We start from the raw sequence: 25,611 nt of genomic DNA, 5'->3' as shown, positions 1-25,611 counted from the left end.
GTCCACTACAAGCAGTGAAGAAATGACAAAAACTGCAGAAAAAAATCATTTCAAAAGTAGGTCAATGTGTGTACATATAGTATGATGCACCATTAGCCTGTATAAAGATCATGACTGACAGGGATATCACGGGCACATTGTGGGCACAGTAATCCTTGTGTAATGTCTGGATCAGTGGAAATCACGGGGGTGGGCCGGAACAATGACGTCCCGTCAGCTCGGTGTCTCCTGACCGGTCGAGGGCGATCAGGAAACAAACCGGATGAATAATACACCGTGTCGGCGGTCACATGTCGTGCAGCGGGCTCCTGAATGATTTAAAGCTTTTTACATCATCCCCCTCCCCCTCCCTCCCCCCCTGCCTTCCTCCCTCCTTCCCTCCCGCACTGTCTCCCGCTGATGCACCGCGCAGCCTGGAGGAGATGCTGCTGCTGCCGCTGCTGATGCTGGTGACCGACTGCAGCATCCGACATGGGCATCCTTTAATCCGGCCGTGCCACAGTGAGTGTTTTTCCACCACTTTTCTTCTTCCTCTCACCCTCTCGTTATCTCCAACTAGATCACCCATCCACTCTTCTCCCTCAGTAACACCCCCCCCCCCCCCCCCCCCCCACACACACCACCACCACCACCACCACTCCTCCCCTTTTTTGTTGTCTTCCTTTGTGCAGTTTTTTTTTTTTTTTTTCATGAGCGGTGGCGCATAACGCGGCGGAAACCGAGGTGATATTTGGCGACTTCGCGGAGTGGGTGGAAGTGTCGGGAAATGGTCCCTTCCTGTATGTACACCTCACCTTAACGGTGCGCATCTTTGCGTGAGAAAGAGCAGGGAGGAGAGAGTTTAGGGCGGGTGTCGCTTCTCCCACCGGACCAGGGCTGCAGCAGGCTGGGTTTGGAGGGTCGAGAAGAGTACAGGCAGAGACAGAGGGGCGACTGGGACCCGACAGAAAGAGGGTGGGACGTTTAATGAAGTGTGCTTTTGCAGGTGAGAGCATGTGATTATTGCATTCTCTATATGGGCTGTGTTGGAGAGAGAGAGAGAGAGAGAGGAAACAAAGATGCCTGGGTGAGACTTATTGTCTTTATGCTCAGGAAAGCAGAGGAAAAAAGAAGGCTTTTCTGAGCTGTCATAGTGTTTTTAGTGTAGTAGTTCCTTTGTTTTGCTGCTATTGTCAGTCCTTATACTACTCTAAAGGGGTATGGTATGATACATGATATGATATCTATCTGATTTGGAGAAAGATTTTGATGTATTACAGCTCTGAAAACTGTTATTGCTCACATTCAGCTCCATCAAGCAAAATCTATCTATCTATCTATCTATCTATCTATCTATCTATCTATCTATCTATCTATCTATCCCCACACAAACAGTGGGGCAACACACTGTGCTGCTGGATGCATGTGTGTGTGTCTATGTGAGGACAAGAGCACTCAGACACTGAAAGCCTCAAGCTGTGGAACTGGGCTAATCCCTAATGACATGGCCAGATCTCTCCCTCCCTCCCTCTTTTTCTCTTTCTCTCTCTTTCTATCTGCCATAAGGGCTTGTCTCTCCTTTTCTTTCCTCTTTATCCTTTTTTTTTTTTTTTCTTCTAAACGTCCCTCGCGCTCAGTTGTGATGATGTGCTGTCCGTGGTGCTGAAAACAGTCATCAGCAGAGCGCTTGGTAATTCACTGAAGGTTGATGGCCCTGTCAGCGCTCAACAGGTGCCTTTATTACTCACTATAGGAGGCAGCTGCACTGAAGTAAAGAAAGGTTTATTTCAGTCACTTTTAGATGGAGGTTGTTCTTGCACGTAGGAAGGTTACAGTTAGAAAATTGCATATTCACCACACAGAGAGTGATTAAATTGTCAGCATAGAATTATGGATAGCGTGGAATTAAAACGTGATACTTTTCAAAGCACTGTAGGTAACTTATGCCTTCAGCTCCCACAAACCAACGTCATTTTTTATTTAGGCAATACTCCAAAAAAACATTGGGAGGGTTTCTGTATGACGAACTGGGAACATGTCATAATATGGACATGAATACATTATAGGACTATGGACATCAATACTACTTTAGTTTTGAAAATACACTAGGATAACAATTACAAAAGCTTGAGTTCTGGCTACCCCTAATGTAGAACCACAGCCACTCCATGTTAGCTGGATATGTAATGAACAGTCAGAAATGCATAGAATTTGTAAAAGCAGTTCTAGCCAAAACAACAGGTGCCACACAGGAGGAAGAGAAACACGATGATGATGGTGATGATAATGATGATGATGATGATGATGATGATGATGATGATGATGATGATGAGGGTGAAAACAATGATAAGAAGTAGAACCAGAAGATTACGTAACTGCCCAAATTAGCAACTCCAGCTTGTCATCCCGCATATCCCTCACACATACGCTCACACAGCCCCCAGACAAGCAGGTCTCACATCAGAGGGCTCAGAGTCACATGTAGGGCCACACCACTGGAGCGGCTCGGGGTGCAGTGACTTGCTCCTTGCTAAAGGGCACTTCAGCAGTGACAATGGGCATGACTGCGTTTTAATGACAACATTAAAGCACATGTTTTTTTTCAGTCAGATTGGCTGGTTAGCTTGGTACAACCTTTTTCAACAGTTCCCAACAAATGTACTGTACAGACTGAAAATGTTCTGTTGTTCCTTCAGATGAATAAAAGTGTGAAAATAATAAAGCTTGCTAGCTACAGTATCTCCTTTGTAGCCCAACCTGATGATGTAGCAGCTAACACGTCCTGTTTTAATGAAAATAGACCAATAGCCTATGTAACTTTTGCTTATGAGCAGCTTCTTTGGCTACAATTGTTTGCAGAATAATGAGACACCACAGTTTAGCTTGACCATAGGACCAGCACAGAAGGGTTGTGAAGCATGAAAACTGACTCAGCAATTTCTGTTACAGGCCTGCAGGAATTAAGTTCACTAAAATTAGCTAACAATAGCCAGCATATGCTAACTGGTCATACCAGACCCAGTCCTTGAGTGTACTGAATGGAGCGCTTTAATGCTAATGAATTCAATTTTCCATTTGTAAATGAATGCATGTGCTGTTTCTTGTTTCAAAAGTCTCTCTTTAACTGTGTAACTGCAGGGTTTATGAAATACTGTTGTCTGCCCACTCATCTTTATAAGGGATAATGCATGGTGAGTAAATCCTTGTGCGTGTTCGTGTGTGTGTGTGTGTGTGTGTGTGTAATAGATACATGATAGACATGAGACGGAAGTGATGTTTCCCTGAAAGATGTTTTCAGGGAAACATCAGGGAATGAAAGATTTCTGCTGAATGCTTTACATTAAGTGATGTAATTAGTAAACTCTTACTGTAAAACATAGGTGTGACTCATGCAGCAGAAACACACATGCACACACACACAACCGTAAGCCTTTATATTTATGAATGGCTGACTGGCCCCCACCACCCTTTCTCCATCAGATGCTGCTCAGCACTGACGTCAGTGAACCTGCCTGCGCATAAAGGCTAATATAATCAGGACCTCACACACACAGACACACACGCACACGTTGCATCCTTCCCTTTGTCTCTGTCAGCTCACACACACACACACACACACACACAGACACACCTCTGGTTATTTGTTCAACTGGCACTAAAGAGAGAGAGAGAAAAGAGAGACAGAATAAGAGACAGACAGAAAGACACTGGAGGGCCAGTGTGTGGGATGTGGGCGGCCTTGGTCATTACCATTACAATGTAATCAGATCTCTGTTGTTGATTTGTGACTGTGGTTTCTTCCCTATAGGTACAATATATCAGTAGTTTTGCATATATTTTCTGATTTAGTTTTACCTTCGTCTCTTGTAATTTTGAGCCCTTTCCAGACAATATGCACTTATCTTCACTTTATTATGTTGACAGCAAGTGACTGATAGAGCTAAAAGCTGTCACATTTTAAGCTGTTTTATCTAAGCCACAAAAAATAATCTTTCTAGAGAGCAGATAATTATTATAGATGGCATGATAATACCTGTAATTTGTTTCGTCTTTTACCTTCTACTGTATGTAAGAAAAATCTGCGCCTATTGATGTATTTGCCACTTTTAAAATCAACAACTATCTGCTCTGCTGCCGGTTTGCTTTCGTTTTCAAAAGTCATAGGCTCCCATATTAAAATAGCAGACAGAGGCACTGTCAAACACAGTCAATCATTTTGCAGATGTACAATGTAGTTCTAATCTTTTTATTGCAAATGTTTTTATTTTCCACTCTCAGCAAAAATGGACATAAACACAATGATGTACAGCCAGTACACAAAGCGTAATATCATAAGTACCCTATCAAACCTTGTTAGATGGCCAAGGATGATGGATTGGATGTGGGTTGTGACAGACAATATATTGTGAGAAAGAAGAGATAACTCCATATGAATAATGTCAAGAAGGTAGTTCTAATCTGTAGGCTGACTGTCTTTAAAGCTTTGTCCCAAATATCCCCTGTAATAGTCCTCTTTCCCCACTCTTCAGTGTTCAGAGTGACCCTCACTAAAGAGAAATATAAGAGGTAGAGGTAAACAAACCCAGTATTTGTGTCTTGACATTCTCCAGAAGGATGAAGCAGTGCACAGTTATGGAAAAAAAACTTAAAAATGTAGACCCATTGTATATAATAATTGCACAAACCCAGCACACATGCACTTTCCAGAACGATGTCAAGGCAGCAGTACACATCTTTGTGCACAGGCTGAAATAACCGTCTGAAATCAGTTTCACTGAAGGCAACAAACCTCTAATGCTGCAAAACAGGAATCGGGAAATTCAAACTGTGGTAAACACATAAATGCTCATGATCAATGTCCAATATTGTGGAGTTAATTAAGACATTTGATCAGTTAAAAAGCTCAATAAACCATTAGCGAACTTCCAATGAGACAAAATGCTTTGGTTTGAAAATGGTTTATGCTCCACTTTTACATTTTTACAACCAATGAACCCGTTGTGTTTTAAATTGTGACAGCACACACATGTAAGTGACAGTAGTTGTTACGACATTCTTCTTTTACATAAAACTTACTTACTAGAATTACACCTTTATACTCTTACTCATATAAAGACCATGTACTTCATACAAAACAACTTCATTTGGATCTTCATTTAATGTCATTAAACATCTTTCTATCTTATTATTTCAACTATTAATACATGGCAAGAGATTCTGCTGTCAACAGACTGCAATTAATGAATTGAATGTCACACTGTAAAATAGGTCTGCACTGAGAAGCTGCATCTATCTCACGTTAATGAATTACTCTTTAAATGACCATTACAACCTTTCAGACCGTAAAAGAAAATAGCACGGACTCTTGGTCTGGTGACTCATGGTGGTGTGCAATATGCTAATCTTAAAAGTCAAAGTTGTTGAGTTGTTGTCAGACCGAAGAATTTGTTGGTGGACAAAGAGTAGTTCAGGGAATTTATTCATCCGGTTGCCATGGTAAAGCACTCCAAGGCTGGTCTCTGAGGAGAGGCAGGGGAAAAAGAGAAACAGAAACAAAGGCAGTCAGAGAGCGAAGGGGAGGAAATACACTCGAGAATCCAGAAAGGGTAACAGGTGAAGGTGGAATCGATGAAATAAAAAGGACCATCAACTGTCAGCCGATTGTTTGCACCCAACAGACACTGACTTCATTTGCTGGCAGGCAGTATAAGCTGACAAGCAACTTGCAGCACTGTCAGAGTTGAGCTGAGAGTATAAGGAGTGTGATGGCAAAGAGATAGATACTGTGTGTGGCTCTGATGGCCAATGACAAAATGCATTTTCCTTGAGTCTCTCTATCATAAATGTTGAGGGAAATATATGTTTAAATGCTGTGATACTATATAGAAAGCTCCCTCAGATACTGCAGAAGGGCAGTACTGCCTGCAACAGTAATGGGAATTAGCAAATTAGATCAATAGATACAAGACTGTGGAGAAAAATGTCTTTTGGCAATATTTCCTTTCTACATTAGCTCTGAGAGTCACCAGTATTTCATGGTGTTGGAAGGTCCTGTTGAAGAATTAGTCAGCAGTATGTCTGACGTCTGGACCCAGAATCAATGAGCCAGTTTTAGGGCCAGGTTTTAAGTCTTGTCCTAGCCTAAATGTCTTCCGCCGAGGTTAATACTCAGGCATCAAGTTAGTCTACTCAGATTAGTCTGTGAGTGTGTGAAATGATTGTGTTGTTTTTGAGAGCTTAAGGCCACGCAGACGAAGGTGTCATCGATATGGCTGGTTAACCAAGGAGCCAGAGGGAGTGACACTGTTGTTTTTATTTATCTTGCAGTCTGGAGCCAGATCCATTGTGCTTTAAGCTTCAGGCTCCCACTGTGCTGCATCAGGCCAAGATAGATGAGGATGCAGCAGACCAAGCTGTGACTGAACCAGGCCAGCTGACAGGTCAGGTTATGCAGAGTTTGTCTGTGAGACTGACCTGTCTGGAGTCAGGGCCAACAGGATGACAAGGATGATACACATTCAACAGACCATCACAGTAGTTTTTATTTTTGTTCGCTCATTTCTTACAGATCAACATGTTTGAGCTTAAAGGTCAAAACCAGAAGTGAATCAGATCCATTAGTTAAGCCAGAAAAGGAGCCAAGCAGTAAGTGAATGAGTAAACAGGTCAGAAAGCCAACTAAGTGAAGCCGAGGGACGTCCCTGCTTGTGTTTACACGCATCTATTACCAGTTCTAATTGAGTTTGCCAGAGAGACATTACACTAAATAGATAGGATTGCTGGATCATTTGTAGCCAGTCATTTATTTGTTTATATTGTATAGAACATTTGGACTTTGCCTCAGTGTGTTTAAAGCTCTATGTAAAGCAAGGCTTCGTTTACTTCAATTTTGGACCCACTCTTCCTGTTTTCTTAATCTTAATACATTTTGACCAGTATCATCTACTGGCAGACTGATTGTTTTGCACTGTGTGGTGCCCATATTTTAAGTTCCAAGAGCACTTCTGCACAGTCTGCTGGGGTGGTCTTAATTTTGACTCATGTTCCACTTCATTAAATCTGTCTCATGAATAAATCAGTGTATATTCAAATCCAAATGTTTAGACTTCCTTACATTTTAACACTTTGTTGTCCATGTTTTTTTTACACATAGACTACATAGCCTTACAGCCCTATCACCTGTTGTAAAAGCAGTATGGTTAACTGAATGCTAAAGAAGAAATAACAGCAAATATAGATATAACCTCAGCATCTTCCATTTTTCTACATAAAACTAGTGTAATAACCCATTACCCAATAGAAATACCTACCTAACTGGCTCTTACACACTTTAGTGAGACATATAAACCCATTAATGTTAAACAAAGTCATAAAGTCCTTCTTGGTTTAATGGTAGCTTAGTTATTGTTTTTACAAAGTATTTGTTTACTCTTTGCCAGATGGCTGCATCTTTTCACCTACCAATGTGACCATTTGACGAGGTGAAGTGAAATTTCTTGTGTGTGAAATAAACTGCAGGTTAGTGGCCATAGATAAGAAGGAAATCAAATTAGCACATGTGCATCAGAAAGACACGGCTGGATCTGGACCTCCAGTGTCACCGTAGGATTAAATCTCAAAGAGCCTCCGACACATCAGCATTGTAGTGTGTTTTATTTACCTCTGTCTATTTTATTTGGATGTTTGGTTTTTAAAATCTTCATGAGCTCTTATTTAGGTGGCTCTCAAGTTGGTGTACTAAACTGATCCAGAGGAACAAGGATCACACTAGTTCACACTAGTAGCCTGGGTGCTTGGGGCACACCCAAGACACTTTGCTGGTCGAGTAGACCACGTAGATAGTTCAACATCAGAAGATCAAACAAAGAATCTATCGGAAAGTTATCGAGCCGGTCGGGCAGCCTGCTCAGTCAGACTGATGGGAACATCACAGTTCTAATTCAAAAAATCAGTCTCTGAGTGGTTTAGACGGACAGGGATAGTCAAAGTGTGACCGATGGAGCAAAATCAACCTGGCAGCTGGCAATTTCTCTTTTGTGTCAAATGAGAAATCAGATTCATTAGGCCTGTCAGACAGGAATGCTGTGGCCAGTCGGGCAAGGCACTGAATCACCCAGACAGTCACCAAAGTCGGTCAAGCAGAGGAAAACGAATTTAGGACAACATCTCCACTTTATAACCAATTACTGCTGATCTCTGTAAGACTCATCAACTGGGTGCAGCATTTGGATGGTTTTCTGTGATGTTGCTTTTGAGAAAATGATGTTTAAATATATCTGTCCATGAAATTGATTAATTTGGTGGGGTTTTTTTCACCTAAAAGCACAAATTGTTAAAAATCTAACTTCTTTCCTAAAGGACAAGATTTAACAATAAGGCCTACAGAAATGGAAGTAGCAGTGATTATATAAGCATTGATAGTGATTGTGATTGATTGTAATGCATGATTGTGGTCAAGCGGTTAGACTGTGAGATATAACTGCTGGTTATGTAACGTTGTCCTTTCCTCCTTTGCTCCCAGTAGTTGCTGAGACATTTCACTCAAATGGTCATGGTGGTGCGAGATAAAAAGTCAGGTGATTTCCAAAATCAGTAGGATTCATCATCTGGTAACCATGAATGTCTGCTGCACCTTCCATGAACTCTTCCCTCAACAGCAGCATGCCAAAACATCAGCTAGTTTTCGTGGAAAATAACTAACACAAAGTTCGACAAATTTCCCTGACTCAGGTATTCTGCCAGATGATGGTGAGCTGGCTCCTTCCTGATCTGTCTGTGAGCTATGAGAACGGGGCCAGGGCCACTTGCCAGGTCTGTTTTTTTGTTGGGACCAGGGCCATGCGTTGCAGGCCGGTTGCCAGGTTGGTTTTTGAGTGAATCAGAAGAGCTCTTAGCTTTATTAAGCCACTGTGGCTCTTACTGGAAAGGCAATGAGAGCTCAATGAGGTTATTCAACCAGTAATTCAGACACGGACGGGGCGGACACAGAGACAGGCTTAGTCATAGCTGATTAGACACAAGGATTGATGTTCTGACAGCTCTCTTATCTGGAGAGGAAACACACTAATGCTAAGATGACAGAGGTGGTGGTGACAGTTGTGATGACAGGGATTCAACTATTGATCTTTAAACAACAGCACTCTGGCTGAGCAGGTGATTGGAGTTTGTTTTAGTGCTACACAACAGCAATATATTGCTTACACACTGGGAGACGACAGCAGTTCTTCAAGTCTTTCCTACAGTCCCAGCAGTTTTTTTTGTGGTCATGCTGTTTTGTTCACACATACACTTATTCCTCCAATGGCTTGTGATGAAATGCCGAGAGCGATATGAGGACTTCCATGGCTAGAAGTTTAAACAAATATCAAATTTATTGCCTGCACTCACACTCTATTAGATAATTCAGTAGCTCACATTGCCACTGGCGCTTTAGTGTGTGCTCCGTATAAAGGCTGAGGAGAACAGCACTGTGCCTGTCTCTGTCTCTTTCTCAGAGTCAGGGGACAATGCACCATGGAAATGTTGCTAATGGCGAGGTGCCACCTGCCACCGTTTACACTGTGTGTACTTTAATTAATTTTTAGTAGCATTCGTTTGATTGCACTGTTGGTGTGGAAGTTCGTTTTTAGTCTGCTGCAACCACAGAAAGTATAGAAACAGTTTGACATTTTGGGAAATGCACTTATCAGCTTTTAGATGAGAGTTATAAGAGAGGATGGATACCACTGTTATGTCTGTGTGCTAAGTATGGAGCTGGATTCGAAAAGGGCTGTTTGGTATAGATTATATTATTTAATATAATTTTGAGTGACAGCAAGCTCTAAAAGTATCTCTTGTTACAGATATGTTGTCACATATGCTAATGCTACCTGGTTTAGCTAGTATCTAACTGTATGGTTTTGTTGTGGGGCTCTGCTTGTTGTCTGGGAACCTTACTGTGCTGACAAGACTCCAGACAGAGCACAGCTAAGGCTAGCTGTTTCCACCTGCTGCCAGTCTTTTTGCAAAGCAAAGCTCATTGCTTCTTGTCTAAATCTTGGCTAGAAAACAAGTATCAAAGTAAGACTCATAACCAGAAGGTCAAAGGTCAAAGGTACCTTTTTTCCATTAGGAACTTCATATGTGTTAATAAATACATAAACTGCTCATCACAACACAACAGATACATGACACCACATGCAAGCGTGGCTTAAAAAGGTTCAGATGTCCCTAAAAAAAAAAAAAAAAGAAAAGAGACTGAGCCTTTGAATTACATCAGGAAAACAAGCCCTTTATCCTCCCCTAGAAGACTTAGATATTTGGACAATTAGTTTTGTTGTTTAGACAATCCCATATTTGTTTAGTGTAAGCTCAGTTTCTACAAAGGTTAAATGCACTCAGACTAACCTTTATCCCTGCTAATAAACTGAAGTCATTTTTCTAGCACGGCACAGAGCAGATGGGGCATCTGCTGACACAGATCTTTGTGTAGCACTGTTTTGTTGATCTACCACTGTTCAAATAGGGGGCACTCAACACAGGGCAGGTGGTGATTGCTGTCGATGAAACTAGCCAGAGAATATTAAAATGTAACAGATGTTTTTGAAAAACAAGCAGTTTCCATGGTTTGATTTGTGATATCCAATGATGAAAGGCTGTGTGTGTGTGTGTGTGTGTGTGTGTAATACACATCCATTGAGTTTTGCAGAATGTGATTGGATTCGTGTACAGGTATCAATGTCTTCAATTAAAGCTGTTAAGATCATATTACACATACTCTCTAACACACACACACACACTTATTGACAAAGCCAAACAGGATCAAAGCCCAGGGCTCAAATGTAAAAAACAGATCTGCTGTTTTTCAGTCTGCTCATCCTCCTCATCATTTCCTCCTAATCTGCTCATCTTCTCCTGTCCTCACACACACGCACACATGCACACACACACACACACACACACACACACACACACACACTCGCTCTCTCTCTCTCTCTAATGCTCTAGTTATAGGAGGGAGTGTTGACCAGTGCTGCTGACGTGGTGTGTTTGCTTGAGTTTTGAATTGTGTCTGTTTGTGTGTGTGTGTGTGTGTGTGTGTGTGTGAGTGTAATTGTTCAGCATTGACGTATCTAACTAAACCAGTGTATAATTGAACTTCCTTTTAGACTCATTGTCAAACACGAGAGACCCTGGTGTCGTGATAGAATTATACTGCTGAACTAAACAGAGGCACACTTGTGAGCATCTTTGGGAATTTCACAATTAAATCCTGTGATCTCCTGAATCCTCTGCTGTCACAAGTTTATTTGGAAATGTTTTAATCAACTCAGTGAATAAAATGGGCCACTATTTTTTCAAGTGAATGTGACAAACCATTTGTTCTGAATTGCAGTATGAAAAATAATGGACACATGTTATAATGAAAGTGTGGCAGAGACAGTTTCAGGTATGGTGCTAGTGTTACTCTACGGGTGATGGTGTAATGATGTGAGCCCTAACATTTGTAGGCCTCTCAAGATACTTGACCTGCATCTTACAAAGCTTGCGTACTGCATGAGTTCTGTCAAGCTCCTTCTCCCCTTGAGATAATACAATCAAAAAGTGCTGAAAAGTTTGCCTTCATTGAATACGTTGACAACACGCACTCTGCTGTGTGCCGCTGTTTGTTTGGATCAGTTTCATGTCCTGTATCATTCATTTCTTGGCAAGCAAACTGTGAAATCTGATTTTATGACAGTATAACCGCAATACACGTGAGTTGGCCTTGTGACGGGTTAAGAGCCCCCGTCCCACCCAACACTCACCATCACACGCAAATTAAATCACCTTTTGAGCTTTTTCTGCCACTGCACACGCTCATACTCTCGCTAAGTGCAGCGACAACAGCAGAACCGGCCCACTCTGGTTAAACAACCAGGTAATTGCAGTCATCATTGAAATGTCTCGTATTATAGCTGAGAGGCAATTGGAGTGTGCAGTATGTTGAGAGTGTGTGTGTGTGTGTGTGTGTGTGTGTGTGTGTGCGTGTGTGTGTGTTTGCTCAGTAACTTGCGCTTGTTGTTCAAAGTGGATGAATGGTGAGCTCACAGATGTTGAGAGAAAGAGGGAGAGATGGACTGGGCTACAATTGATGACAATGACATCTCCCTTTTCAACAGCATCTCTTATCAGTCTATTATTCACATGACATCAGAAACATGGTTGAAAAGCTGTGGAAAGGTATAATAACGCCTTTTTATTTATACATAATTGTTATAATTATTGTGCATAAAAAAAGTGCTGCTTTACTTTACTTTCATATTCGGCATCATGTTTCTTTTGCTCTCCACTGCACCAAACACATCTCTGACAGTCTTCTGACAGACAAGGCATTTTCAGCTGTTTGTATTTTCTAAAGATGAGGAAACATTTTAATGTTTTTTTCTATTGCTAAAGCATCTAATTATACACACAGTTGTGGAATAATTATTCAGATGCTTCTATTTGAATTAAAGCAGCAATAAAACCAATGAAAAAACTCTTAAAAGTAAAAAAAAAGAAAAAGTGTGCGAGTGTTATTTTATGAAAATATATATTATTTGATTATTATAAATTATATATGATCATTAGTGTTTGATATATAATCATAACTGTGTAAGTACTACTGAGCTATTTAAAAAAAAAAAGTTAACTGTGGGATAAGGGTTAGGGTTAGGGTTCGCAGATATTGATGCACTTTGGGTTACCCCATAATTACATACTAATTACGTTAAGGGACTACAAATGTCAATCGGCTGGTGGAGCTGGTGGATATAAGGAAACTTAGATGCCAAAACTTTCAGCCATTCTAATTCAATCAAGTTTAATAATTACGAGGTAATTATTAGATAATTATATGCACAGGAAAATTTCCTACTCTTTTTTTTTTTTTACTTCAATTGATGCAACATTGTTTTAGTAGTCATCAAGTTGGAAGATATTATTATTATAATTATCATAAATTTTATTTAGCAGTAGACAAATCTCCAGGTAACAGATTAAAGGAGAATATGAAAACAAAGAAGGATAAAACTAATTTCATTATGTTTATCACAGTGAAATCACAACAGCTCTGTCCCGGTTTTTATATCCTCAAACAAACTTTACACACTTGGAAGAGGTTAAGTGGAATTGTAAAAATATGTGCATTTGATTACACACATTGCCCTTTCTACCTCCTGCAAACAAGAGAAAAGGATTTAGCATCCATCACTTGAGCTTGGCTACTATAGCAACAAGGCTTCAGGGAGCGCACTGCTAATTAGCTGCTTGCTCATCCAGGTACGCTTCATTTGTGGAAGAATGTGTAATACATCTCCACCATTGGGCTCTTGTGTCTTGGCGTGTGCACTCAAGAATAAGCATTGTCTAAGACAAATAATAGAAGTCAATGCGCTGTGACATGCTGCAAAAATAAATCATCCCACTTTTGTTTTTCAGATAACTCTCTCTCACCATGTGGGGAAAAACTGAGTTGGCATTCCACTAAACCAGGAAAAGAGAGAGAGGTAGCAGAAAACTGAGGCACAGGTGTCAAGATCTTCTTCCATCCTTTGGATTAGAAATAATTCCTCGTCCTCAGTGATCCACACAACTGCCTGCTGAAGAAAACTGTGGAAGAACAAAAGGAAAAGAAACAGCATCTTCCCACTCTGTCGAAATTCTTTTCCCTTTGAATCTGACCTTTGACCTTTAGCCCTCAATATGAGCGGCCTGGCAGGAAAGCTGGACCCTCGCAGGGTACAGTGGGGCTCGACATGGAACACCTTTGCGTCCCGTGTCCTGAGGACCAAGCCTGTGGAGTCCATGTTGGATTCAGCCATGTCAGGCACCGGCTCCCACGGGACCAGACTGGCCCGGGTGTTATCCACAGTGGACCTGGTGTCACTGGGTGTGGGCAGCTGTGTCGGCACGGGGATGTATGTGGTCTCCGGGCTGGTTGCCAAGGAGATGGCCGGTCCGGGGGTCATTGTGTCCTTCATTATCGCCGCTGTGGCCTCCATACTGTCAGGTGAGACTGCAGCTACACACATGCATTTACTGACTCTCTTACCGTCTCTCACTCTTTCACACACACGCACACACACACACACACTAGAGTGAGTATAACATATAATATGCTACAGTGTAGAGGTTACTGTCAGTCTCATCATCATTACATTGATATGATTCATATGAAGAGCCTTTTAATAACTATGCAGTTATTACAAGGGCAAAGACATTGTACGGGCAAAGTGATAATAAAAGAGGCACTCAAGCGATATCTTAATACTACCTTAATGTTCCTATCAATACCTTCAACTCAGCTTCCTCTTGGAAGCTTAATGTAGTCAAATCCCTGATATGTGTGTCTGCATGGATCTGCGTCTATATCGCTCTTCCTTTCGGTCCTGCAGGAGTGTGTTATGCAGAGTTTGGCGTGCGTGTGCCTAAGACCACAGGTTCGGCCTACACATACAGCTACGTGACTGTGGGCGAGTGCGTGGCCTTTTTCATTGGCTGGAACTTAATTCTGGAGTATCTGATTGGCACCGCGGCGGGGGCGTCGGCTCTCAGCAGCATGGCGGACTCGCTGGCCAATCACAGCATCAGCAACTTCATGATATCACACATTGGGACGCTCAATGGCTTGGGTGAGTGGAACAATGGATGTGTGCCTGTAGAGATAAATGAAGAATTTGTTTGACTGCCTCTGATTTTGAGTTGATTTAAATCTAATATTCAGGATTTGGATTAATGTTAGATTTCGATAAAGTTTCAGATTTGTATGATTAAATGTTTTCCTCTATTCTTGGGAAATAGCTAATATATAGCAATACAATTTAATGTATGTGTATGTCAAAAATAAAGTGTTTCTTTTATCTAGAGAGAATATATTATTTTATTTGATTGCACTTGAATACTAATTTTGCTCCATTTTAATGACTCCAGTATGTTTTTGGGTCTGTCCCGTTCTCTCGAAGCAATATCTGAGGAACGCCTTCAGGAAAACCATTCAAATTTGGCAAAAGCATTAACTTGGACTCAATGATGACCTGATTATATATTTTGGTGGTCAAGGGTCAAGGGTCAAGGTCACGGTGCCCTCGCAAAAAACACATTTTTGTTCATAACTAGATTCATATGTTAATTATGACACAATTTAACACAAAAGTTCAATGGGATAAAATGATGAAGTCAACGGTCAAAGGTCAACTTCACTGTGACATCATCCCTGCGAAGTTCTTTAAAAACACCTCTGGCCAATATTCATTTGCTCAGGAACGGAACGGAGATTGAGACCATATTTCCTGAAACTTGACTGGTTGGCAGAGACATGCAATCACAAGGCGGTAATTCTAGTTGCAGTAATTGTCCCACAGGATCATGAATTACAGACGCACAATGTCATCCGTATCACTGTGACAGTGGGACACTCTATTTGAGTGGCACCACATCCTTCAAATCCTAACAAAAAAACCTGAAACGAACACCATCTGGGAAACAATCCAACTCACGCTCTCACATTTTTCCAGGGGAGCATCCAAATGATGTTTCACTGATTACCTTGGAAATCATGTCATTCTGGAAAATAACATCTTGGATGTTCTAAATGATTCATGCAGCACAGTTTTCCATGTCATCAAAAGTACCATGAGGAGAATGCCTGCTAATCTGGTGTAAAACTATAGCTGACGTGTGTGCCAACTGTGTTCCTATCTGGATGATACTGCCCTGACAGACTCTTCCTGTTGGACACTGGCAAAGGAGTGGTAATGGTCATGTGACAGCAAGGCCAGCTGTTCCACATCATAATGGAAAGTTACTGTTTCCTTTTCCTGCTGGAGCAAAACAGCTGTTTCTCCACACCCCTGAGGAAACGTGGAATTTAGCAGAAAATACATCTCATTACTTTCCAAACATACACAAAGTGGGTTCCTGTTTAACATATACACTGTTCAGCTGGGTTAAATAGAAATATTGATAAATTGTTTAATAATGCTGGGTGACGGGGTGCATCTTGCTTAGGAATACAGTATAATGCTTTAGTGTGATTTGCAGCTTATCTGACAAAAATAGTTTTGTTGATGTGGCAAAAATAAATGTGTTTCCAACTGTTGCATTGCCAGGAAAGTTGAATAAATTTAGAAAGCCCTTTTTGATGTTTTACGTAAGAAAATAGACCTTTTTTGGGGGGGAAGTGGCCTGACAGTCAGCTATTAAATACCAAATGCCAAAATTACCCATGTGCCCTTGGTAAACTGTTCACTCTTAATCCTCACTGGAAACTCTTACCACACACTATTCTGACTGGCAGTACTATTATTGTTTAATTGAGCTTTACCATCCTCAGAAAAATGTCAACATAAGCTTGAATGTTTTGGTTCCAATATTTTAATTTTGTGGCTTTTGTTATTTAGTTTAACTACCATCTCTGCTATGACTGAGGAACTGCATGTGGTTGAACACCTTGGAAGAAAACAACTTTGACAAAATAATAATAATAATTAATTAATAAAAATAATAATTGATTTATCATTTTAATAATTTATCATGTAAAAATGCCAAACGTTTGCTAGTTGTAGCTTCTCATAGAATTTGCGGCTTTTCTTTTGAAAGTGAATGTCTGGATTTTTGGCTGTTATCAGACAAAATAAGCAATGTAACATCACATTGGGCTTTGGGTGATTTTGGACTTTGGCAAGTTCAGACGAAGCTCTTGTCAAGCGACAATCACCACCAGCTGCTCCCAGAAAGAAACCACATTTGATGGCAGAAAAAAACTTACAAATAGCCCTTTTAATGAAAAAATTAATTTATAGGTTAACAAAAAGAAATGTTAATTTCTGTCCAAGCCCATGGATCAGCTAATGTATCCAGGTTGGTGTTTTGTGAGCAGTTTCATCACCCTCCACCAAAGTGAATGGATGGCATTACTCTTTGTTTTTCTATGTGTGTGTGTGTGTGTGTGTTTCCTCTAGGTAAAGGGGAGCAGTCGTACCCTGACCTGCTGGCGCTGCTGATAGCACTGCTGGTGACGGTGATAGTGGCTTTGGGAGTGAAGAACTCTGTGGGTTTCAACAACGTGCTGAACGTCATCAACCTCATAGTGTGGGTGTTCATGATGATCGCCGGGCTGTTCTTTGTCAACGGAGAGAACTGGGACGAGGGGAGATTCCTGCCCTATGGCTGGTCGGGGGTATGCACACACATGCAAACACACACACACATTCACACATACTAAGTCACAAGCAAGCAAATAACATGTGAGCTATCATTACTTTTGCTTCTTGCCTATCCCAGGTGATGCAGGGAGCCGCCACCTGCTTCTACGCCTTCATCGGATTTGACATCATTGCTACAACAGGAGAGGAGGCCAAGAGTCCCAACACCTCCATCCCCTATGCCATCACTGCCTCACTCATCACCTGCCTCACTGCCTACGTCTCTGTGAGTTACCTTGGAGACCACAGATATACTGTATGCACAAATACTGACAACAAATACCTTTAATACCTTTATCTTGTTAGTCAGATTATCACTGCTGCAGCACAGTGTGGTGCTGAGGTGATGTAATGACTTGGCTCACTGACTCCGATGTGAGAAAACTTACTTTCTGTTTCACTAATAAATATGATCAGATCGATTGTGGGATAATCACAGCTTCTAATTCAGACACCCACATAGTTTTTGAACATTTTGAAACAAATCAATGTTTAATGAGAGGAATCACAATGTAGGGAATAAAAGAGAATTTCAGTGTTTCCATCTTTTTTTTTTTTTTATTTTGTGACAGAATTTCTGTCACAAGACGACATATGACAGCTTCATTATTTATCGCTCTTTTGTCGACTTACTTGTGAACACAGACTGAGAGTGTTTTCTCAAAGTTTGAGCAGTGTCTGACAGAGAGATGGAAAGATCAACCCCCGCCCCCCCCCATCCCCCGCACTCCAACTGTGCGGGTGTGCATCTCATCTCTGATCTTTACGTATTCAGCTCGCACTGCCTACCAGATTTCCTACTTTGACACTTTCGCGCTGGATGGCTGTTGCCATGGGTACCGCGTAACAGCGGCCTATCAGGAAGGAGAGTTTTTCAGCATCGCCTGGAGGCAAAGATTGCATCAACTTCAGAACTCTCTTTGAAAACCTCGTCTTTCTCTTTCCTCTCTGTGTCTCTCAGTCGCATCTATTCCTCTGTATCAGCCCTCACTTATGCTCCAACATCTATTTTCTCAGCTTCTCTCAATCTCTGATTTTATATGATTGAACTGGCTCTCTAACTTTTCTGCTCCCATCAGGATCTTCTAGAAGCTGCAGGTTGAGAATTGACTGACTTTAATCATTAGACACATTGCGTGCCACACTGAATTTCCTCACAGAGGGGAGTGAGGGGTGAGAATCATGCAGTATGATGCTTCTGAAAGCCCCTCCGCCACAGTGAGTCACATGAATGTGTGCGAGCTGACCTCTAGCTGACAGCGAGCTAAAGTGGGAACTGTAGCATCAGCTCTGCCCTCTCGAACAAAGACTTCTTACCAGGATTTGTTGTAGTATTCCCTCTAGACTAAGTATAGTCCCCTATGACCGGTTCACACACACATGAATGGACGAAGGGTTAAAGGGCACCAGGCTATAAGGGAGAAACTGATCTCTCCATCCTCCTCTCTGTGAGGGTTGGTCTTTTTTATTATTCCTCTCTCTTTCTGTAATCTGTTCATGCAAATCCCTCTTTTGCAGCACAGTATCTGTGACAGATGGCCCTGCATGATTTCACACGTCAGATGTGAGGATCAAAAATGCACACACACACACACACACACGAACATTTTGCATGTGATGTGATGCAGTGTTCCTGAACGTGCTATCTGTGCATAGTTAGGTTGCGAGAATGTAGCTCAACACTTGTCAGTATTTAAATGTTTATGCAGTTACAGCGATCTGATAAAACAGACTCACCAGACACTCTATTTCGTAGCTATTCTTAACCTTTCAGTTATATGACATGATCTTCAACTGCAGATGGAGTTTCCCCAGTTGTTATGGATTTGTTCATGTTCAACTTTCTATTTTTTGTCAGCACTTTAAAGAAGTCCTTTCCATTTAATACCAATGTGCTGGATTTGCTGGAGTGTAGCTCCTCTCTTTTTTAGCAGTATTTCAGGATGAATGTCAGGACTCATTTTTTTCCACAACCGAGTGAATTCTGTAACATTGAATTCCCATAAATAACCATCTCTGTGTTTCTATTTTATCCTCTTCCATCCAGGTTTCTGTGATCCTGACTCTGATGGTACCGTACAATGAGATCGACGCAGACGCCCCGCTAATGGAGATGTTTGCCGTGCACGGCTGTATGTTTGCAAAATATATCGTTGCAGTTGGCTCTATAGCCGGACTCACTGTCTCCTTGCTGGGGTCCCTCTTCCCCATGCCCAGGGTTATCTACGCCATGGCAGGGGATGGCCTGCTGTTTAAGTCAGTGCACACAGTGATTTGCTGTTGTTTACTTCTCATATCAATATGAACGACGCATGACTGTTTCTCAGAATGACCATCTTTGTGTGTGTGTGTGTGTTTAGGTTCCTGGCAAATGTGTCTTCCTACACAGAGACCCCTGCTATTGCCTGTGTGGTGTCGGGTTTTCTGGCAGCCCTGCTGTCCCTCCTGGTCAGCCTCAGAGACCTCATAGAGATGATGTCCATAGGAACCCTGCTGGCCTACACCCTGGTGAGTGGTGGATAATGACGGCCCACACATACGTATAGAGCATATGGGCACTTGCAGGGTGCTGCGGGCTGCTGGCTTATATTTAGCTCACTGTATTACAGAGATTTATTCTCAGCACTTTCTAACCTGTTCACATACAGAGCAGCCAGTAAACACACAGTTTGGTCTTTGTTACAAAGCCCTCCCATACACAAAGGTAATATATATACACATATAATAGCATCCCTCAATAATGAAGCTACGGGTCGTGAGATTGTTTTCCTGGCACTTTATTCGTTCATTTACAAAGGCTACTGTGGGCTGTAGCCAATCCCAAAACAACAAACCTAACTGGTTTCACAGCGTAAGCTCAGTGCTAATAACTGACTGCATCAACTCCCGCCCTCGACTAACTCCCACTCACCAGCTAGCAGGAAAAACAATAACCTGTCTTCTTCTCACTCTCTGCCAATCACCGGTACGTTATCTCACACAAATCACTGTCATAGGCGGCTGCGCTGACTGACAGGCTTCACAGCTTTTAAGAATAACACACATTCACTGACAACCCGGAAAACTCATCAATCATTTCTACCTTAACTGAACTTGGTCTTAACACTAGAACAGAACCGCTAAAAACAATAACATGTCAACCAGTCCATTACAATATATTGAATTTTCATATATGACATGTATGTACATATAAAATAAAAGTACATATTTAAAAATGATATATGAAACTGAACTGATGACTTGGGTCACAAAAATAAGTTGAGGTGCTTTTATTTACACACACAAAATGGTGAGAACAAAACTTCGGACATCAACAGCAAAACAACAAAAATACGACAAACTTGCAGAAGCCACACTCCAGCCATGCACTCCCCTTTCCCTCGAGAGCCTTGCTGGCCAGAGGCTTATACATGCTAAGCCCCTCCCCCTAGACCAAACAACAATGTACTTAAATCAATTATCTTCTATTTCCCCCAACATGCAACTCTACTACCAGTTCTAATGCCACTATAACTTATCAAAGAAACTAAATTTACCAATTAAATAAATCTCCAAATCTCACTATAATTCAACTAATTAGGCAAAATAACCCATGACCCAGTTAAAGATGGTATCATCTGCCATCTGCACACCTGTGCAGGTTCCTGCTGCTCCTGTATAAGGCAGCAGCAGGCAGCAGCTGTGTCTCAGCTCCCAGCAATGTGGAGCAGAGGAGCATCCAAACATGGTGACACTTCGGTAAAATGAGATGATTATGAATAAACTGACCTGAGTTGACTAATCTGTGACGTAGTATTTCTTTTGTTGTACATACAACTGTAGTTTTAATGTGGTGTGTGCACCCAGCGCCATGACAGAGGGCATTATGTGTCTGAATGACCATTTAAAAATGTATTGCTGAGTATCTTTACCATCGTCACACTAACCCATACAGATATGTATGTTTATGTATCTATGCTTATATTATAGACATATTTTACATAAATACATATCCTGAGACCACTTTCCCAGAAATGGAAGGTAGACATGTTTAAAATGAATAAGAAATTAATAAGGATCAATGCAAAATGTGGATGGTTATATAATTAAATGTATAGGTTTAAAAGGTTGTGCTCTTTGAAGGAGAGCACGTAGTAAGAGGGATTTTGCTGGGAAAACTAATCCCTCCAGCACATGAATGACACAGTGATAGATATAAACATATACATAAACAGCAGGTCTTAGCAAGGTCAACAATACCAAAGGATTAAGATATAAACAGCAGGGAGCTGCAGCAGCAGCAAGCATTAATCAGTAATCATGAGAATATCAGCCAAGTAAGAGTCTGTCAGGTTATAAAGGCTGCTGTATGTTTACATCAATGTGATTGGATGATACCAGACAGCTAATAGCCAATCAGTTGAAGTCTTTCTGCTATAAAGTGATTTAACCATGTGTTACCCTCTTGGTTGCAGGTGAGTCTCTGTGTACTCCTGTTACGTTACCAACCTGAGGGCGACATCCACGGCTTCGTGAACTTCCTCTCTGAAGAGCAGAACAACAAGAGGAAGGAAGGCGTTCTGGCTGAGTGCGAGAAGGACGCCTGCTCGCCAACCAGCGAGGCTGATGAGTATGGAGGTCCACCCACTAACACCTGCGGAGCCAAAAACCTGCCGTCGCTGGGTGACAACGAGATGCTGATAGGCAAACCGGACAAAAACGCCTACACTGCCAGCCACCCCAACTATGGCACGGTGGATATGACCACCGGCATTGAGGCGGAGGAGTCAGAGAGCGGGATGTCCCGGAGGCTGAAGAAGCTGATTGGACCACGCTACTACACCCTGAGGATCCGACTGGGCCTCCCGGGAAAGATGGACAGGCCAACTCCAGCCACGGGCAAAACTGTCACTGTGTGTGTGCTGCTGCTCTTCATCTTCATCTTCATTTTTTGCTCCTTCATCATTTTTGGTGAGAACACATTAAAGAAAATCACACGGGAATTGAGTGTAGTGTAACTATAAATTAAATCTTTTTTTCTTGACTCCTCTCCCTCCAGGAGCGAGCAGTATCGGGGAGGGCCGCTGGTGGGCTTTGCTGCTATTGATCTTCCTCATCATCTTCATTGCCCTGCTCATCGTCATCATCCTCCAGCAACCTGAGAACCCCAAGCGGCTGCCCTATATGGCCCCGTGTGTGCCCTTTGTCCCCGCTTCAGCCATGCTGGTCAACATTTACCTCATGCTTAAACTGTCCGCCATCACCTGGATACGGTTTTCAATCTGGTGTTTTGTGGGTAAGCGACAAATTCACTCAATGATAGTTTGTCCTGCATTGAAGTTTTGTGTCTTTTGTTGCCAGACAGGATTCGCATCATCTCTACCATCCTGGGCAGATGGGTCATGGATCATGTTTTGTGCTAAAACAATGACCCACCTCAGTTGATCCTAAAACAATGGAGAGATGAATTTCATTATTCATTTCTTATTGGCTCAGTGAGCCAGTAAAACCTGTCTCACTTACTTGCTTTGTTTTTTGTTAGTTTTTTTTCTTCAGTAGAAGAACAAGGAAATCTCATTTCTCTTTTATTTCCTGCCTCTGTCATATCTACCAACGCATCTGTGTTTGTCTGAGTGTGTGCGTGTGTACCTGTGTGTGCGTGTGTGTAAATGTGCCTCACATGTAATTCAACCTATCATTTAAATCCCGTCGCTCCTTTTTTTTTGCTGCTTATGTAAAGTCAGCAGTAGCAGCCTGGCGTCCAGCAGCAGAGCTGTTTTCGCTGGTATACATCTGTGTGTTATTTTGCTGTGTGAGTAGGATTGCTGTGCTGTTCTGACTCACTCAGTGGGTTGAATTGTTTTTAAATCGGTAGAGCTCACTCCTTTTAAATTTCCATTTGAGCTCTTAAAATCATGCCACAAGCTCCGGTACACCGCGTCTGTTCCTGTGCTTATGTATGTGTTTATACTTTGATGAATCAATCAGTCCACCTGCAACAAAACTGTGTCCTTTCAGGTGTGCTCATCTACTTTGGCTACGGCATGTGGAACAGCACCCTGGAGATCACGGCTAGAGAGAACGAGGTGCACGCCTCCACCTACCAGCGCTACGATCAGGGTGTGGACGAAGGCTTCTGCGGCTTCGATGACGATTTCTACCCACCTACCAATGACCCCTGGGGTGCGCCTGAGGGGGGATCGGGGCTGACTCCGCCCGCACAGGCAAAACCTGAAAGCGAGGGGATCTCATCAAAAGGTGGAGGCAGGACCGTTGCCAATCACGGCCTTGCTGAGGAGGACCCGATGGATTTCTGAAGGGACTGACTCTGTGTTACCCTGAATGTACTGCCTTGTCTGCTGCCTGGGGGGAAGGGAGGGGGGGGGGGGGGGGGTGAGTGCATGAGTGATTGTTTATGTGTGCGTGTGTGAGTGTGCATGCCTGCATGTGTGTGTGTGTGTGTGTGTGTGTGTGTGTTTTTGTTTGTGTGTCTAACCCTTGGGCTAGATTGTTTCCTGGCAGTGGAATGGCTTTTCTTTCACTGTACTTTACCACGCTTGACTCCCCTGCTCACACAGCAAACGCGGACATCAAGGTCATGAGTGTCTTATCACAGTCACTTGTTATTCACTTATCGGAGTCCACATCCCACACGAAGAACCGCCAGACAGAAAAAGTGCGGACATAACAAGATAAAATACAATGTGGTTCACTGCACTGTGAACCATGCGACACTGTGTATTGAGCAATCAGTTAAATGTTAATGTCTGATCACGGGATACAGGAGAGAAGGAGGTGATGAGCGAGGGACAGATGAATCAGCACCTCTCTTCCTGTTTCAACACAGACAGGCAGGAAAGTTAGATGACAGCATGCCGAGCCCGAGCTATTTCCTATGTCTAGGTGTTTCATTTTCAACAAACAGAAAAATGGCCACACATGCTCTCAAACACACAAAACTCAAAAACCACTCTCTGGGTATCTTTAAATATTTCCCCTGACCCCTAACATCTAGCCCAAGGGACTCCGGAGTGGATTGGGAAAAGGGTGTTGATGTTTTCTGTCACAAATAGTACTTGGACTTTGCTTGCAATAGTGCCTTCATCTACTGTAGGTGTATGTGAGTTTCTGATTATGTCTGTTTTCTACTTTAATTTTGCCTGTGTATGCGTGAGGGTGTATGTGCAATCAAACTCCACCTTTTACATTGATTTTCATGTCTGTGTGTAGATATAAAGTGTGTTCTTCAGGTTGTTTTCCTGTGTATGTGTAGGTATTTGTTTCCGTTTTGTTCTTTCCACTCTCCACCCCAAAAATGAAGCTCAGTGTCAATCCCCCCGCACCAAAGCATCTAATGGTGCAATATGACACACGCTTGTCAGCTCATCAGCGTACCTAAAAAAAACAGAAGAGGGAGAAGAGGCTGTAACAGAGAGGGAACAGGTTGAATCCTAATTGACAACCTGCATGGTTTGTGGTGATGAATGTCATATTTTCTATGTGCTTGTCTCTCGGTTGGTGCATTTCTCGCTGTGTTTACCAGAGTTGGGAAAGGAATTAATTTTCAGTTCATACAGTTCAGAAAATAAGTTTTGTGTCTTTTCTCCTGAAGAGGAAAACAAAATTAGGGACTGTACAACTTGATATATTATGAGGATGAGGCTATTTCTTACTTTTACATAAGTAAACAAGTTCCAAAGAAAATATTCATAATGTTTTGCTTTTTTTTTTTTTTTAATAGATATGCTCCGACCACCCTCCCTGCACCAATAATTTTCATACAGTCCCTAACTGAATAGGAATGTGTTTATAAATAAGTAGGAATTTTACTTTCACATTGAGTGAACTGAAATCTAATTCCTCCTCTTCTACCTTTCTCTTTCTGCTCCCCTTCTGATTTTTGCTTCTTTCCCACTTTCTTGTCTACATTTTTTTTATTTTTATTTTTTATCTTCCACCACTCTTTTGATCGTTCAACCCCAACCTTTCCTTCATCTATTTGCCATCTCACCTTCCTCTTGATATCCATCGGGCTGTTACCACTGTAAATCACAAGCAATACAGCCGAGATTGGTTTGAAGCAACAATCTGTTCATGGCCTGTCGATCCATTGGCTCCAGTTCCACTTCAGGGTGTCTGCTATCACTCCTCTGATTTGTCATTGGAATATTTCCTCCTCTCCATCTGGTTCTGCTATAACCCAAACTGGTCTGAGTGAACCTCCCTGTTGCCCCTACCTCTTCAGTTTTTGTGCATGTGGCTAATGTTTGTTTACTTTCCTGCACCCTGAGATATTGTGAAAGTCAATCAAATCAAATCACGGTCCTTTATTGCTCAATGTGTAGGACATGTTAGCTAATGCTGCCAAGGTTAGGGGTTTGATTCCATAGTGAGAATGTATGCACACATGGCACTGACACGGATTTTTGGCACACACCAAATAGCATCC

The 25,611-nt window shown here is 42.0% G+C and overlaps 1 protein-coding gene across 2 annotated transcripts; it reads left to right on the top strand.

Annotated features, from left to right (window-relative positions):
* Positions 1-395: 395 nt before the first annotated feature.
* slc7a14a (solute carrier family 7 member 14a) lies at positions 396-24,979 on the top strand. Of its 2 annotated transcripts, none has more exons than XM_071498504.1 (10): positions 396-501; positions 13,420-13,990; positions 14,376-14,612; positions 16,941-17,158; positions 17,263-17,409; positions 19,231-19,439; positions 19,544-19,691; positions 21,638-22,133; positions 22,222-22,458; positions 23,181-24,979. In XM_071498504.1, exons 2-10 carry the CDS (start codon positions 13,684-13,686, stop codon positions 23,477-23,479), a joined length of 2,298 nt encoding a protein of 765 aa, XP_071354605.1. In that variant the 5' UTR covers positions 396-501; positions 13,420-13,683; the 3' UTR covers positions 23,480-24,979. The 2 variants fall into 2 exon arrangements, with proteins under 2 accessions (XP_071354605.1, XP_071354604.1); XM_071498503.1 differs by lacking the exon at positions 396-501 and adding an exon at positions 657-985 and having other exon boundaries at positions 23,181-24,416.
* The last annotated feature ends 632 nt before the right edge of the window (positions 24,980-25,611 follow it).

Source organism: Trachinotus anak, unplaced genomic scaffold (genome assembly GCF_046630095.1).
Source record: "Trachinotus anak isolate AG129_WGS33_773 ecotype Australia unplaced genomic scaffold, CSIRO_AGI_Tana_v1 ptg000015l, whole genome shotgun sequence".
Classification (NCBI taxonomy): domain Eukaryota; kingdom Metazoa; phylum Chordata; class Actinopteri; order Carangiformes; family Carangidae; genus Trachinotus; species Trachinotus anak.
The sequence above is the reverse complement of the archived record's forward strand: the minus strand, read 5'-3'. Positions and strand labels throughout refer to the sequence as shown.